This window comes from Pseudopipra pipra, chromosome 20 (assembly GCF_036250125.1).
Source record: "Pseudopipra pipra isolate bDixPip1 chromosome 20, bDixPip1.hap1, whole genome shotgun sequence".
NCBI lineage: Eukaryota > Metazoa > Chordata > Aves > Passeriformes > Pipridae > Pseudopipra > Pseudopipra pipra.
The window spans coordinates 5,042,905-5,058,861 of NC_087568.1; the positions used below are offsets into that span (position 1 = coordinate 5,042,905).

Sequence of the window (15,957 nt, forward strand, 5' to 3'; positions counted from 1 at the left end):
ACATTGCAACCCTTCCAAGTGTCCTGGCATGAGGAAACTTGAGCCAACCATAGCTCTCAAGCTAGACCCAATTAATTCTGGAGAAAAACAAGCTAATGCACACAATGCTGAAGGACTGATTTGTTTCAAAAAAATTTATTGAAATGTAAAATATTTAATACAAAACAATTCTGGTGCCTCCTGAGAAGAGAAGCTCACCACATCAGGCATTAAAAAAAAAGAGACCAGCAGGATGTACACAAACTAGGACACAGCTTGTCCATGGCTCCTGGCTCATCTGGACAGCAACAGTCACATCCCCTCTCATATCCCTGAGAAAAAGCCATGAACAGCCAGACTCAAATTGTGGTTAGCAAGGGTGTGGATACTCCTGTTCTCTAAACACGTGCTTGGATCTACAGCCTTAAAAACAAGGGCTCTGTCACAGGACAGACTGGCAGATCTGTCTTACAGTAAATTAAAATCCAAACCATCTTTTGGGGAGAGAGAAACATCACAAAACACATCCCTTCCTCTCTCATTCTGCACAAATTTATGGGGCACTAGACACAGCAACAGGTGCAAGGAGACATGTCCCAGTTGCATCTGCATCTTTATAAAGGTCAGCTATCAATTTTTCAGGCTGCTGCACTAAAAGGCTATTGGACTTAAGTACTACTTTGTCCTATTGTACTAAAAGGACTCAGGAGATATCCTAGGAATGAGGAATTTTGGTGATTTCTGAAGTGTGGAATGAATGTTGGGGACTGGAACACTGAAAAGAATATATAATACTGAGAATCAAAAGCTGCCATGCTGGGATTTCAAATGACTGCTTCTGGCCATGTGCCCTATCCCTCCAAATCCAGCAACCTCTGTCGAGCTTCCAGAATGATCTCCTCCATCACCTCTGGTTTGAGAATGTCCTTGATCTGCAGTGGAAACAAGAGCAACATTGGCACCAGAAAGCAATTACTGTTTTTGCACACTTTGTGGGGACAAATGTCCCTGACAAACAGCAAGGGAGCTCAGAGGATTGTGGTGAAATAAGACCTATGGCAGAGGGTCCAATGCAAAGTCAACTTGGCCAGAGTTAACAATTCTTACAGAGACCAGAGGAAATCAAAGAAGATGCTACTGACAACTCTTCCATCTCTCCTGATGGACACACACCAGTATTTGGGAAGGGGAGAGATGACTTAAACAGAAGCATACTTCAAAAAGCATCCCATGTAGCTGAGCAGGCTGGCATTGGGAATGAAAGCAGACAACAATTCAGATCCCATTCATTTATGGGAAGAGAATTCCTTGTGATTGTCCTGGCAGAAATCACAGTGAAAAGCTGTACAGCAAGAGGTCAGTGCAGGATGTGGATACAGACACAAGACCTCTCTGTACAGTACATGACACTTATTTTTTCATTGGTTCTTAAAGTGCACCATACCCTCACACCATCCCAAATTTAACAGTGTTTTCACAGCAATCACAGGGGATCCATAATCCCAGTGAGGGATACACAACATCTACTGAAAAATGGACTTATTCCTCCATAGGAATAGTTGGACATTGCCAGAGGCAGAACCCTTCAAAAACTATCTCTGAAATCGTGCAAGGCAACTTATGCTATGCAGAGGGGGGGAGTTTGTATTGTCACTTACCACAGGATACTTTGGAAAGCTAAAAGGAAGCCCCACCACCTAAATTACTGACTTCAGCAGCAACTGGTGCAGCCTTTCTGTTCCCTCCCCCACTGTGGAACAAACCCCTCTGGTTTCTGTACCTGATGAGGAAGGGATGCTTCATAGCAATACAGGATGCTGGTGTCAAAGAGCATCATCTTGTGAGTAACCAGAGCCACGATGCAGTTTCGGAGCCGTGAGATCACCTCCCGGTCAGACAAGGGAACTGGCTGAGGAAGATCAGAGGAAAAGGGATGAATGCACAGGGGAGTAATGCAGGCTGACCGTAAAAAAGCCTTGCTGTGAACCTAATACCAAATCCTGAATAAAAACCATTGGTAGGAGAAGGTTCATCTTCCCTGAGGCCTCACCTCCAAGTTGGTGGTGAAGCCCCCGGCCTCTTCCTCCTTCTGCTCCGGGGTTGGGTAGATCCAGATGAAGCCGTTGTTGCCAAGGATCACGGAAGCACCACAGGGCAGGTCATGGAAGTGAGTCTTCTGGCGTTTCACGAGGGAGGGAGAGACCTGAACCAGCACACCCTGGGCAAGCTGGAGTGGAGATGAGACTCAGCGTGAGAGACACGAGCCACCACAGACAACATCAAGTCACCCCCACTCACTCCATTCCTGGCCTAGGCACCACTCCATTTTAACACCTTTTCCTGTGAAACAGTGAATGTAAAGCCTGCCTGCCTCTGGGAGCGCTGGGGGGATTAGCTAATGCCTGTGCAGTCCTTTGAAGATGAAGAATACTCTAAGTGCTTAGCACAAATGTTAATAATATCTTGATCACAACTACACATCAACCATCCCTGCAGAAAAACAAGGAGTGAGAGGCCCAATTTAGCAGAACACTTTCTCTCTTAATCCAATCACTGTCCTTCACCCTTTGTGCAATAACCACACTTCCCTTTCATCTTTTAAGTGCTAATACCCTTGGTCTGGTAATCCCAAACTGCAGCCTACGCTCCGATGGCCCCTTGGCTTCTTTCAATGCACAAAACCAGAGATAAATGCCAACTGTGTAAAGCCTAAAATAGAGCCCTGGGGAGAGAAACAAGTTACAGGGGCAACAGCCTGCAGAAGAGGAGCGAGATTTCTCCCCAGGATTTAATTTCCAATGGCTAGTGGGGGAAAGAGGACTCGCAAGCTGGAATTGTGGACAGGGAGTGCAGTGGCTCAAAGGGCAACTCAAGGACACCTCCTCTGCTTTGGGAAAACTCCACTTGGTGCTCCCACATACTGAGATTCTTGCTGTCCTGCAGCAGTCAGTTATAACAACATCCTGCTCTATTCCAGAGCTCTTTTCTTGAAAAAAGACTCCAAAAGGCCTCATACAAGTCAGCTGAGGCAGAATTAGGCCAAGATCAAGGGCTTTGGAACAACTTACCTTTCCGTATTTCAGGCTCCGGGTGTGCAGTGATACAGCCCCATCAGAAAATATAGACTGGACCTCTGCCTGTCGGTGCCACTTAAGGAAAACAAAGTCCCTAAGGTTGGCCAGTGCCACCCTAGCACAGCTCTCACCCCCAGCCAGGCCAGCTGAGCTCTGGCTGTTCTCCCCATGCCCTTGGCTCTTCTGTCAGTGGGAGCAGCAGAAGGATACACTGATGAGGTCCCCTTCCTGCAGGTAATCCCTCATGGCAAGCTCATCTTCTGCTGACCTTCTTCTCTGAAACAACACAAGAAAAGTTACTTGTGGCCCAGAACGAGAAAACACCCATTTAATATCTCACTGTAGGAGACCGTAGCATGCCATATAAAACACCCTGGTCACCAAAGGAAAATCAGGCAGAACAGCACACCTTTAGGTCACTGAAGTATTATAACGAGGAGAGTTGGAGATTCAGAGCTACAGATTGAACCACAAACCCCACCATTATGCTCATGCTAACTGTGGGAAGGGCTCCAAGCTTCCCAGTGCTCCTGCCATGGAAGCAGCACACAACAGGCCTCTGGCACTGCTCTGCCTCAGCTACACTCACCAGTTCCCCTCCAGGTAAGTTTATAGACGACAGCAACAGGACTGAATCCAGCCTGGAATTTGTTTCCACTTTCCATCGCTTCTGCTGAACCTGAGGGGAAAAAACAATAGCCTGCTGCTATACACCCAAAAACTGAATGGGAGCTGCAGCCCACCAAGCCCACAGGAGGGGACAGCCCTGCTGGTTTTTCCAGCCTCATCCCGGTTAAAACCGGTGGCTCCCAGTGCCCCGTGTGAGGACACTAAAGTGTATCAGTGTTTTAGGATCCTGGGAAGTGGTCCAGGTTGGACTGAACCACTCCGGTCAGGGGCCACCCTCCTCCTTCTCCTCAGCACACGAGCACATCTCCAAACCCTGACATCAGCACCGCGGGAAAAACGGGGCTTTACCTCCGTAATCCTGCCGACCACGATGTCGCCGACCTCGCCGTTGTACCTGGGAGCGGGACAGGGAGCGGCCGTCAAACACCTCACCCGAGCGAGGCCCAGCCACGGCCCTCACCTGCCACGGCCACCTCCCCTGCCGCCCACACTCACCTGGCCTTCAGCGCCCTCACACACACCAGCTTGTTCACCCTCTCCACCACGCCGGCCACCGAGGCGATGAGCTTGTCGTCCTCCACATACGTGCCGTGGCCCCTGCGGAGAGAAGGGCGGCTACCTGAGGACTGCCCGAAGCCAAGCCGCGCCGCCGCCGCCTCCCCTGCGCCGCTGCCCGCACCTCATGTATCCCGTGTCCGTGGTGATGGTGTCCCCCGGTGCCACCAGGTGCTTCTCGGCGCCGCGGGGCGCGCTCGCCCCCAGGGGCCCGCGGACCTGCGGCAGCCTCATGGTGACCGCGGCCATCTTGGGCGCAGGCTTAATACCGCCACAGCGCGGCTTCCGCCCGCCATGTTGGCTGCGGGCGAGAACACGCCTGAGGCGCGGGCGCCGCCATCTTGAGTGAGGGCGGCGGGGGGAGGTCTCTAGGCATCCATATTTGTTACTGGCAGCAAAGGGACTCGAGGGCTTCCCCCCGTTGGAACGCAAGGGGGGGCGCGGCCATGTTTAGTGAGGGCAGGGTGCCTCACCCCCTGGCAGTGACCGGCGCCCCAAAAACCTGCCAGGCAAACCGGGGGGCTCCAGGGCCCCACAGACCCTCCCGCGGGGCCCACTGGGCCCCAGCACCCCGGCTTGGGCTGCAGCCAAGGGTGCGTTCGGCCCGGAGGGAGCAGCCCCCCCCCCCCAGTTTTGGGGTGCCCGTGCTCACGGAGCGTCCTCCGTGTTTATCTGAAGACACCCCTCTAATCCTCCCCAGTTTGAGCTGGCTCAAACTTGGCTTAAACACCCCCGAGGGGCTCGGGATTTCCCCCTTCCCTTGGCAGAGCTGTGCCAGCAGGAACTGATACGTCTGTGGAAAAGTTTAATCCGTTTAATTCAAAGCACCAGTCCGGCTCTTGGAGCTGCTGAGGAAATACCCAGGGAAAAGCAGCTCAGCGATGACCGTCAGCAAATTAGCTGCTTTTTCAGGATCCAAAACAAACCTTCCAGCAAGACCTGCACCTGTGTCCCATCGCAGCTGAAACACAGGCATTAATTCTTGGGAGGTATCAAAGGATATCAACAGCTGTGGCTTCAAATAGGGACTGCACAAGTGCACAAGGGACTGTTCAAATAGAGACTGGCAGGGTGGAACCAGACCAAACACCATCCCCTCCAGCACTCACCACTTCTTCCAGACCTGAAAAAGGGCTTCTTTAGCCAAAAACTGTTTTTTCCTCCTCCCACCTCCAATCCTTGGTCCAACAGATAATGCCACTCATTACTGTGTTAGTTAAGACCTTCACTCATCCCAAACACTATGTCCTTCCCCTGGCACGTTACAAAATAAAGCTCTCCAAGCTATCCCTCTTCTAAATGATAAATGTCCCAAGTAATTTTTATTTAGAATACAAGAGAGAGGTACAAATGTATTTACACTGTGTACATATACAATCAAATAATATATAATATCAAAGTTTTGTAAATAATGTTTACATAAATATTTACAAAGTTAAAGTGACAGTTGTTTGTTTTTTTGTTTTCTTTTTCTGGAAGTAAAACACGGCTTGTGAGAACTTTATACAACTTAGACTTATAATTAATATTAGAATACCTTCTTTTAAGCTTTATGATACACAGCCTTCCTTCAGGAGTGTGGGACTCCAGAGGGCGCTTAGAGTTGTCCCTGGGGACAGAGCTGGCCCAGGGACGGGCTTTCTCTGTCCCCAGAGGGCAGTAGCAGTTCCAGCCGAAATGTTCCCTCACGGCTGGGGAAGAGTTGCTCCAAGGACTGGAACAAACACAGCCCGGCAGAGCTCAGGGTCCCCTCAAAACCTGCCTGTGGATGGGCATTCCCAGCTGGCACGGTGTCCCCATGGAATGTGTCCCCTCTGCCTACTCGGCATCACTCAAAGTGGTGGCAAAGCCCAGTGCACAGCTCAGGCTGGAGAGGGCAGGGAAAGGGGTGCTTGGGTGGGGGAAAATACAACTGTTTGCTAACTCAGGGCTCCCGAGGAGGGAAAAGTGTCCCTTGGAAGGAGCCACCAGGGCCAAAGCCACCCCTGGGACAAAGAGTCGTGACTGGGGTGGCCACATCGGGGCTGTGCCAGCCTTCCAGGTGTCTGCTGGGCACTTGCTGGAGCAGAGAAGGAGGAGGGATAAGAGCAATTTTTCTTTCCTCCAAATTATCTGTAAAAGCCAGGTGTGACTCATTCAGGCCCAGCTTTTCAGCTACTCCAGCCCACTGGCAAATCCCTGCAGGACATCCTGCTGTGTCCCTTCTCCCCTGCCAAGCCTAGGGACTAGCAGCCTGCCCTACACCCCGGGGTACGATCCCACACAGTGCAGCTGCACAGCTGGGTGTTCCCCTCACTCACCTGCCAAACCCATGCCCCAGAAACAACCCAGCGCCCCCTCCAAGACACAAAGCAGCCTCTGCCCCCTCAGCTCTGCCAAGGGCCACCCCCCCCCAGTCCATTGCATGTCTCAGCATCAGTCCTTGCTGTCCAAAAATCCCGCTGCCATGCCAGGGGCTTCACAGCACCATGGTGGGGATGTGGTGGGCCAGGGAGGCAGGGTGGGGCACGGGCAGGGCCGGCGAGTGGGCCTGCAGGGAGGCGTTGGGGGGCCGGTGCCGGGCGCTCTTCTGGTGCGCCCGCAGCCCCGCGAGCTGGGAGTAGGCACTTTGGCACACCTGGCACTTGTAGGGCCGCTCTCCCGTGTGCAGGCGGACGTGGTTGCGCAGGGTGGAGGACTGGCTGAAGCGGCGGTTGCAGAAGCGGCACACGAAGGGCTTGTCCAGGGTGTGGATGCGCATGTGGGAGCGCAGGTTGCTGCGGGAGTTGAAGCCGCGGTGGCAGATCACGCAGCGCATGCGCCCCGTCGTGCTGGCCCCCGTCTCCACCGCGTGGAAATCCTCTGGGGATGACAGGGCATGGTCAGGCACTGCCCTGCAGCATGGCAGCACACCCCATCCCCGAGCACCGAGGTGCTGGATGCCCTGGATACCCCCCCGTGCCCCCTCGCTGGCTCCCTGCTTGTGGGGACACCCATCCCAGGCTGGCACTTGGGGCTTTGGGATGGGGCCAGCACTGGGAATAGACTCACACAGATTTAGAGGAGGGGGAACATTCAAGGTGAACTGAATGAATCCCTAACAGATGGGCACAAAAAGCACTTTTCCCCTCCATGGCCTGCAGCAGAGCTGGAGGGGGCGAGGGCAGGAACCCACAGCCACGCTGTCCAGCCCCTGCAGTGGTCCCACCTTCTCCCTCTCCTCTTCTGGGCTCTGACCCAGTTCTCTCATAGTGGAAAATACAGTCAGAGAGCATGGATGGGATCCAGCTCCAAACACAGTGTCCTCCAGCAGTGCCTGAGCTCTGCTGTGCCTGCAGAGGAGCATCTTGGGGAACCACCGAGAAACATAGAGAGTGAACACCCAGGGAGAGAAAAAGCCTCCTGAGATGGTGATTTGGGGATAGATCCATTAAATGCAGAGTGGGGTCGTTAAAAGCAGAGCTAAGATGTCTAATATATTCCATAAGATGTCCCTGGCCTCATGCCCACCCCATGGCCTCAGAGCTGGGCACAGGGTGATCAGGCAGAGATGGTGCACCCGCCGCTCTTTCCAATGCTACCTACCATGTTTGTTCTTCTTCTGCTCCTCTTCCAGCCCCGGCACACCAGGAATACCCAGGAAGGTGTTATGGGAGTTCCCGTACCAGACCAGCAGCTCTTGGTCTGGAGGAATCATCTAGAAAGAAAGATACAGACAGGGATGTTTGGAGGGGACATGAACACCCATTCTTGTGCCAGTCCCTTCGGACCTACCCTGGCTGTACCCCACCTCCTGGGAAACCCTGCTGCCATCTGGGACCTGCCAGTGGTCCCCAGCACCCCCAGGCAGGCACAGCATTGCCCAGGCTGCAGCACTGGAGGCGATGGCACAGCTCAGCACCACCCACCGCTGGCACAAACCTGGCCAGGGGTCTCCCAGGCTGAGACACAAACAAAGTGACAGGAAAATACACAGCAACAGAGCACACAGATAGAGCTGAGGGCTCTGGAGTGCAGGACCCGGAGGTCCTGGCAGCTTGGGGAGATGAGGACAGGGTAGCACACAGAGACACAGAGAAATAACCCGTTTGTGGAGACACAAACTGCAGCAAGGTACAGGTGACAGAGACCAAGGCAGGGAGCTGTGACAGGGAGCCACAGCCCAGGGCTCGAGCAAAATGTTTCAGCTCTGGACAGAGCCACTACCACCCTCCTGCTGTAGGGCACAGGCACCATCTCCTACCTGACCCTTCCAGGGCTGATTTTGCAGATCCATCAGCAAAGGACCCATCAGCCCATGGATGAGAGGAGAGTTCGGAGCTGCTCTAAGAGACCATGACTCGGGAGCGAGATGCTGCTTATGTCCCACACCAAAGGCACTGTGCCTGCAATAGCCCAAGGATATGTACAGGGCCAGGGAGGGGGTTTTGCATCACACATGCTCCCATTTTCCTGAAATGATGGCACTGCTTCCCCCATTATGTTCCTGCACTGCCAGGGTGAGTGGCCGGGAAACGCCACTCGAGGCTCCCCGTGTGCAGCAGCTGTGCCTGGGAAGGTGGACACTCTCACAAGGGTTCAGACAAAACTAACATCAACACCACTTCATTAAAAAAATATACACATTTCCCCTTGCAGATCCCTAGCGTTGAGAACCAAATTTAGGAACAGGAAAGTCCTGTCTTTCAGAGGATGGTTTTGCACACCCGGAGTAGTCCAAGAAAAGCATCATCCACATGAAACACAAATCGTAAGTTAGATCACCCAAACACTGAAAAAATGTGCCAAATTTTAAGCATCTGAAAGCAGCAGGAATTTGACTTCATATGTTTTAAGTGCCCATCTGCACAAAGACCTTATGGGGGCTGCAGAGAAGGAATTTGGAAGGTAGTGGAAGCCGATATCCCTTTGCATCCCAAATTGGTGCTGGGTTTTGGTGTCATTTTCTCTTAACAGAAAATGAGTTATTTTTAATACAAGCAAATAAAATATTGCTGAAAGGATAAAACAAGTCCGCATGGATGCATATGTGTGTTTTATTCTACTGAAGCAGCTGTGCCCACACCAGCAGTGGGTGAGCACCCATGTCCACACACCCCAAAGCAAATTTAAATTGTCCCTAAGGAATCCCATGGCCTTCAGATCAAAGGCCAGAACTCGCTGCCCTCACTTTATTTTCCAGCAGCAGCAACTTGGTATTGCTGAGAATGAGGATGGGAAAAACTAATTAGCAAGTAAGGGCAGGAACAGGCAGAAGACATTAAAATACTAAAGGCAAATAGCAGAAAAGGCACTAAATAAATCTGATTTTGTGGTGCATAGTTGAGAAAGGCATCCTAAGAGATGTGCTGGAGCCACGGTGCAGCAGAGGCAGAGAGGCAGGGACTGGGCAGCTCCCGGTGCCTGCTGGGGAAGGGACACTGTGGGCACGGACAGGAGGCTGTGCAGGAGGACAGGAGGAGTGTGACAGTGCCCATGCACAGACACATGTCCTGCTGAGCAGGGCAGCTCTAAGTTTGGGTCAGTGTGTGCATATCCTGCCCAGAACTGAGCTGTTCCTGCTGGTGTCAGGCTGATGCTGCACCCTTGAGGTGAGGGAGATGACAGGAGAGGTGTGGTGGGTGACAAGGGGAATTGCTCCAGTCCAAGGATGCCAAAGACTCCACGTGATTAATGAGCAGAGAGAGAAACACTAAAGGAAAACCCTCTCTTACTTTTCCTTTTCTTGTGGGGTGCACAAACTCCAGTAGGTTTGAACGAGCGATGGATTTTGGACTGCATGTGTATGTGTGCATGGGCAGGAACGGGGAGCCCAGGGAAAAGGCAATTCCTTGACCTGTCGTGCCCAGTTGTGACCCAGCTCCTCACACATTCCATGCTTTCCCTCATCACACTCTCACCCATCCCCTTTTCCTTCTCCTGGCACAGAGGCATCCGTGCCAACACGGTGGCAGCAGGAGCACTATCAGGTACCTGCCATGCCTGGGGAGCATACTGCAGCATAACAGCAGGCACCCTTCATCCCCACCTTCTCCTCTCCATCACTCAGGGTTCAGCACTCTCAGCATTCCAATTTTGCTGCTTGTGCCAATGGAATTAAACTCATCCTGCTCAGGTGCTCACTGCTTCAGCCCCAGGAGCAAACCTGCAGATGGACCATGACTATACAGGGCCTCTACATGCACCTCCACAAATATTGGATCACCCACCCCATCACTCATGCCTGCACAAGGTGTGAAAACCACAGCTGTATTCCTAATTACACCACGGCTACCTGAAATTATTTCACTCATTTGCATAATTAAGAACAGTAATAAAAAGCAATTAAGGTGCTGTCACAACAGGCACAGCTGCCCACAGGAGTATCAGATCTTAAAACTGGGAACAGATGAAGCCTTGGGAGAGATGTCCAGCATGGGGAGAGCAGCAGGGAAGCACTTGGGGCTCTTGGTCACAGCACTGGATGGAGAAATGCAGCAGAGCCCGAGGGGCACACGGGACTCTCCCGCAGCAGGAGATAATATACCTGCTCCTCTTCCTACCCACCCACTCGCCTTTCCACAGCACTGCAGCGATCCCTAACCCAGCCCTGCTGCTGGCTCAGTGCAGAATGGGGCTGTGGTCCTGTGCCATGGAGCATTTGAGTGTATGCTCCTCTGTAAACCAGTGCAGAAGCTCAAATATATCCAAGGAGCTGCCCGCGGAACCATCAGGCACTCGCACTCCTTCCTGGCAGAAACCCTCTCCCAGCCAAGAGTGCTCCTGAGCAGGTGAGACTCTGGACCCAGTACTAGATAGGGACAATCTACAGTTCTGGTCTGGAGTGAACTGGGAGATTTCTCTCTTGTGACTCTTTAAGCCAAAGCTGCTTCACCCGACACCTCCCTGAGCCACCACCTTTCTCCACCTGCAACAGCATCGGGTTATGGGGACACTGCACACGGGCAGGGCTGGTCCTCACTGTCATCCTGCTGGAACTGTGGGACATGTATGCCCATGGCATCAATAATGCCAGGAGCCAGACACCCACCACCATCCCAGTGTCTCCTGCAGGGAGCTGTGGGTGCCCTCCAGCCTTCATCCCACAGCCTGTGCCATCCCTGGGACCCAGTACCTGCTCCTGTGCCAGGCCAGCACTGACCAGCACTTCATACAGGAGCACAGGGAGGAGATAGGCAGGACGAATCCCTTCTCCACAGCCCCACTGAGGAAAGCCCAAGGCATGGCTGTGCCAGCACTGCTCCCTGCCTGCTCCATGGCTCCCTGCTCCATGTACAGCCAGAGTGTGACGCCCAAGCAAAGCTGTGCAGAGTCAGGCGCATCCTGCACTCAGCACCTGGGTTTCACAGAAACCCCCAAAACATACCCCTGCTACAGAGAAGCAGGTTCTGCACGAAATCCTATTTTGTCAATAGAGCACCAACCCCCCGTCCCTGCCCAAATCCCTGCCTGGGCCAAGATTGCAGCTCTTCTCACACTTTACACCCCAGACAAGCTCAGACAGTGTTTGTTCTCTCTCTGCTCAGCACAGGTCACCTCTTGAAAGGGGGCAGAGAGGAGAAGGGAACTTTACTGCTCCCTGAAGTCCATGTAATGGCCACTCCCTGTGGTGCCTACTTCTCCCAGTGGATCTGGATACTAGGAATGGCAAAGCTGCCCTGTGCTTCCACAGACACCCCAACAACAGCCCAAAAAACAAGTGAGGGAGGGACTGTGGGGTGGCAGATCCCACCACCTGCCTCCACTCCTGCAGCTGCCCAGTTACCCTTCAACCCCACTTACCTCAATGGCCTTGTAGAAGATGCTGTTCCCGATCTGGACCACCTCCAGGTTCTGCTCCTGCTCGTTCCGTGCACACTTGATGTAGGTCATCCAGCTGCGATGATCCTCCTGGCTGGCGTCGATGAAGTAGCGCACGGTGCCGTCCTCGTTGAAGACCTGGGAAGGGGAGAGAGCAGTTGGTAGCGATGAGCCCACAGTGGGCTGAGCCCCTCCACCTCCTGCCTCTGGGATAAAGCCCCTGGACAGGGACAAGCTCAGCCCCAAGGCTGTGCTGGCTTTGAGACCCAGCCAACAGCCAGGAGATGTCCGAACCCTTTCTGCTCACGGTCCTGGGCTGTGCATCTGCAGTGGGGCTGAGAAGGCTGCTCTGCTCTGGCATGGCTGGTCCCACCAGACCCTATGCCCCTGGATAACCCAGCTCTCTGCCCCAATCCCCATTCTTGGCAGAGCCCCACCAGCAGCTCAGCCACGGAGGAAGGAGCTGTTCCAGCATCCTGCAGGTGCCCATAGGAGCAGGAGCATCCCTGGGTGGAGGGAGAAGGTGCCTGCCAGACGTGGAGAGATGCTTTGCAGGATGGCAAGAAAGGTGAGGCAAGTTTCTATTAAGCATAAAATTGTAATAATAATAGCAATAATTAAGTGCAAGTCTGAATGAAACTAAAAAAAAAAGGAGGAAAACCCTGTCTACTTACTGGGCATAAATGTACAATATCTTGGCTTTTCAGATCCCCCCAAACCCCATGGCTTCACTTGGGATTAACCTCACCAGGTCTGGGACAAAGCAGGGGACAGGGCAGACCTGGTTTTGCCTGTGGTGCCCAGTATGGACAGCAACCAGTCGGGTGTTCCACCACAACAGGGCAGGGCAGCAAGACATGAGCAGCAGCAGCATTTTGGGGCTCCTCTGAGGGCTGAGGAAACCTCATCCTTCCCCTGCCTGAAGGGTTTCCTAAATCCACCTGCCCAGATCTTTGCAAGAATGAGGAAACTGAGGCACGGGGAGGGTGTCAGGCACCACACAAGCACAGGACAGAGCCCCAGCACCCCGGCCCTGCCTCTCCCCGGCCGGTCCGGGCTGCGCGTACAAGGGCGGTCGTTACCTCCCACATGAGGTTGTTGTTCTTGCACAGGTCCACATGCTCAGGGGAGATGACTCTGCCCGTGAACGGCCCCATCTCGGTGCCAGCTTTGATCCAGGTCTTGGAGAAGATGCCGAGCCCTTCCCCGGGGATGGAGCTCTGGGCGATGATCACTTCCGACGGCAGCACCAGGCTGGAGAGCTTCTGCACCTCTGTGAGGGGGGAGAGGGCTCAGAAAAGGACCGGGGGGGAAGATCGGGGGCGGCGGGGACCCCTCCCCATCCCCGGCCCCAGCCCAGACCCCGGGGCTGAGCCTTTTAAACGCCCAACCGGGCTCCCACAAAGCGGTACAAGGTTCCCCCGGGGCATTGAGGAGGTACCTGGGAAAAGCATCCCGAGCTGGGCGAGGGAGCGGGGCTGGGAAAGGAGGTTAAATGGTGTCTATTTCGGCCCATCCAGCAATTTGTCATGCTGTTAAAGTGATCTGCATTCATTAAACACAACTAGAAAGAAATTGCTAATTCTAAATTCATTAGTCCTTTAGGAATGCTGTAGCGCTACATTGTGCCTGAATGGCGCGAGGGCTTGTTTAAAAGGGCCCAGGAATTCCTCTTACAAAATGGGGAGATGAGATGGTTGACATATCGTGAATGGAAATGGAATTAGCCTTCATGGTAAATTAAGAGAGGAACAGAAATCCGAGAGGGGGAAAAGGGAGCCGGGACGCCCCGGCGATGCTGGGGCGAGAGAAAAGATATTGTCCCGGGCGGCTGAATGCGGGGCGGCCCCGGCCCCCCCGGCTCCCCCAGCCCGCGGTTTAAGTGGGAACTTTCTCAGGTCAAGCCCAAGTTAACCAAATGAATTTAAAGCCCTTTTTCCCCAGTCCCACGCCTGGGGAGAGCGGGGCGCCTGGACCGCATCCCACCGCCGGGCACCGGGAGCCCGGCCCGGGGCCGGTGCGGGAAAGCGGGGGGACCTGGGTGGGTCCGGGGGGGTTCACTCACCTCCGGAGAAGGACTGAGCCAGGACCTCGGCCGTGAAGGCGGTCTTGGGGCTGCTCTTCTCCTCGAAGAGCTGCTCGCCCAACACGTTTCTCCAGCGGCCGTAGAGGAAGCTGTGCAGGATGTCGGAGGTGATCACCTCGGCCAGCGAGAGCCCCTGAGGCTTCAGCCCGGGCTTGAGGACCAGGGCCTCGGCGGGCAGCACCGAGCCCATCATGGGGGCGAGGCGGCGGGGCCGGACGCGACGGGGCCGGGCACGGCGGGCGGTGGGCGGCGGGCTGGGCTCCGTGCGGCTCGGCGGCTCCCGCCCGGCTATATATGAGCTTCATTGACCCTCCTAATTGGTTATTAATGACCTCCCTGACGTTGGCGGAGAGACTGGGGCTGCCAGAGCGAGGCGAGCCGTCGGAGCCCCCCCCTTTCCATCCCCTCCTTCCCTCCCCTCCCAGGGGTGGGGTGGCTGAAGGGAGGGAGGGACACGGCGAGCACGCACACACACACACCACACACAAACACACACACGGATATACATGTACACGCACATACACACGCACAGGCTCGACCCCCGCACCTCCCGGCCCGGGCAAACCCAAAGCCGGCACCTGCCCCCGGGCACGGCAGAAAAGCAACGAAACGGGCAGAAATGCCCTCGCCGGTGTTCCACGGACGGGGCGCACCCTCGGGCACGGTCCCGCACGGGCTCGCTCCCCGCCCGGCCCTCGCGCTCGTTTTGGGGCTGAAACGCGGCGCTTTGGGGCCGCTGAGCACCACAACGAAATCGGCGGCCCCGAGCCCGACAGCCCCGGCCGGTCGATGGCATTTGGCCCCCGCGGCCCCGGGGGAACGGGCCGAGGCTCCCCCAGCTGGCCCCGACCGGCCGCGGCTCCCCGCTGCCCCCCGCACCCCGGGCCGGTACCGGCGGCACCGGGAGGAGCCGGCGCTGCACCCCCAGACCCCGGAGAGGGTCCCCAAGCACGGAGAGGGGGGTAGGCGCTCCCGGGGCTGGTCCCCGCTTGACCCCAGGGATAGGCTCTCCTGGCTGCCGCCTCCAGACCGGCCGGTCCTCAATTCCGCATCCCCGTGGGAATTGTGCCCACGGGTGGATCGGGGATCCGCTCGTGGATCCCTCAGCTCCCCGCAATGGCAGCCCTGTCCTTCCGTGTCCCCCCGGTGCCGGACCCCGACCTCGAGGGGGGCTGCAGCATCTCTGGGGCTCTGCTGCTGCAACACCCGCACCCCCGCACCCGAAGACATTCCCCGGCCAGACACGGCGCCCATCCCTGCCCCGCCGAGCCCCGGGAGCCCCGCCGCCACCCCTGATGGCCAGGAAGGTGGCACCAGAGCAGTCACCCCAAATCCAGTGCTCCCTCCCTCCGGGCCCGAGCTTTGCCGGCTCAGCAAAGGGTTAATCTTTCCCGGATTTAAACCCAGTCCTGCTGTGTCGGAGCTTAGAGCCCTCTCCTTAGCCTTGTTCTTTTGATTTTCATGGGGACCGAGGGGCTGTAAAGGGCTGGGGGAAGAAAGATAGGCCCCCAAATTCCTCAAGCGCTCAAAGGCCGGTTCCTGCGCCCGAGAAGCCCCGCCAGATCTCACCGTGCCCGGAGCAGGAACCAGGCACAACTCAAACCCCCATCCCGTCCCCTGGGTGTGTGTTTTATAGGATGAAGCTGTGGAGTGGCTTCCGCCCTTGGCAAAATGATGCTGCTGCAACCCAGGTGCAATTATTTCTATTAATCCGTTCAAGAAGCAACGCAAATGTCAGGAACCCACCCAAACTTGCTCCAGCTGAGGGTGTTTGCCCAGCGAGAGGCAGCGGTGCCCTGGAAAGGGGAGGTTAACAACCTGCCAAGGGTTGGTTTGGGGTTTAATAAGCGTAAA

General features: G+C 55.1%; 2 protein-coding genes across 2 annotated transcripts; both read right to left on the reverse strand.

Moving 5' to 3' along the window:
* Nucleotides 1-119: 119 nt before the first annotated feature.
* On the reverse strand, nucleotides 120-4,558 carry EXOSC2 (exosome component 2). Its single transcript, XM_064676882.1, has 9 exons — nucleotides 4,363-4,558; nucleotides 4,179-4,280; nucleotides 4,032-4,077; nucleotides 3,643-3,732; nucleotides 3,264-3,329; nucleotides 3,048-3,116; nucleotides 2,030-2,206; nucleotides 1,760-1,888; nucleotides 120-911 (listed from the first exon to the last, which is right to left on the reverse strand). Exons 1-9 carry the CDS (start codon nucleotides 4,485-4,487, stop codon nucleotides 831-833), a joined length of 885 nt encoding a protein of 294 aa, XP_064532952.1. The 5' UTR covers nucleotides 4,488-4,558; the 3' UTR covers nucleotides 120-830.
* Nucleotides 4,559-5,531: 973 nt separating this feature from the next.
* PRDM12 (PR/SET domain 12) lies at nucleotides 5,532-14,442 on the reverse strand. Its single transcript, XM_064676881.1, has 5 exons — nucleotides 14,083-14,442; nucleotides 13,100-13,290; nucleotides 12,000-12,155; nucleotides 7,803-7,914; nucleotides 5,532-7,079 (listed from the first exon to the last, which is right to left on the reverse strand). The coding sequence occupies exons 1-5, from the start codon at nucleotides 14,294-14,296 to the stop codon at nucleotides 6,697-6,699; spliced, it is 1,056 nt and encodes a 351-aa protein (XP_064532951.1). The 5' UTR covers nucleotides 14,297-14,442; the 3' UTR covers nucleotides 5,532-6,696.
* Between the last annotated feature and the right edge of the window lie 1,515 nt (nucleotides 14,443-15,957).

What these genes read in the sequence shown, in the direction of transcription:
- EXOSC2 (XM_064676882.1), bottom strand. Translation starts at nt 4,487, where the DNA reads ATGGCCGCGGTCACCATGAGGCTGCCGCAGGTCCGCGGGCCCCTGGGG. An exon ending in TGGTCGGCAGGATTACGGAG is followed by an intron (nt 3,733 to 4,031) that starts GTAAAGCCCCGT and finishes TTTTCCCCTCAG; the next exon opens with GTTCAGCAGAAGCGATGGAA. An exon ending in GGAGCCTGAAATACGGAAAG is followed by an intron (nt 2,207 to 3,047) that starts GTAAGTTGTTCC and finishes TCTCCACTCCAG; the next exon opens with CTTGCCCAGGGTGTGCTGGT.
- PRDM12 (XM_064676881.1), bottom strand. Translation starts at nt 14,296, where the DNA reads ATGATGGGCTCGGTGCTGCCCGCCGAGGCCCTGGTCCTCAAGCCCGGG. An exon ending in ACAACAACCTCATGTGGGAG is followed by an intron (nt 12,156 to 13,099) that starts GTAACGACCGCC and finishes TCCCCTTCCCAG; the next exon opens with GTCTTCAACGAGGACGGCAC. An exon ending in TCTTCTACAAGGCCATTGAG is followed by an intron (nt 7,915 to 11,999) that starts GTAAGTGGGGTT and finishes CTTTCTTTCTAG; the next exon opens with ATGATTCCTCCAGACCAAGA.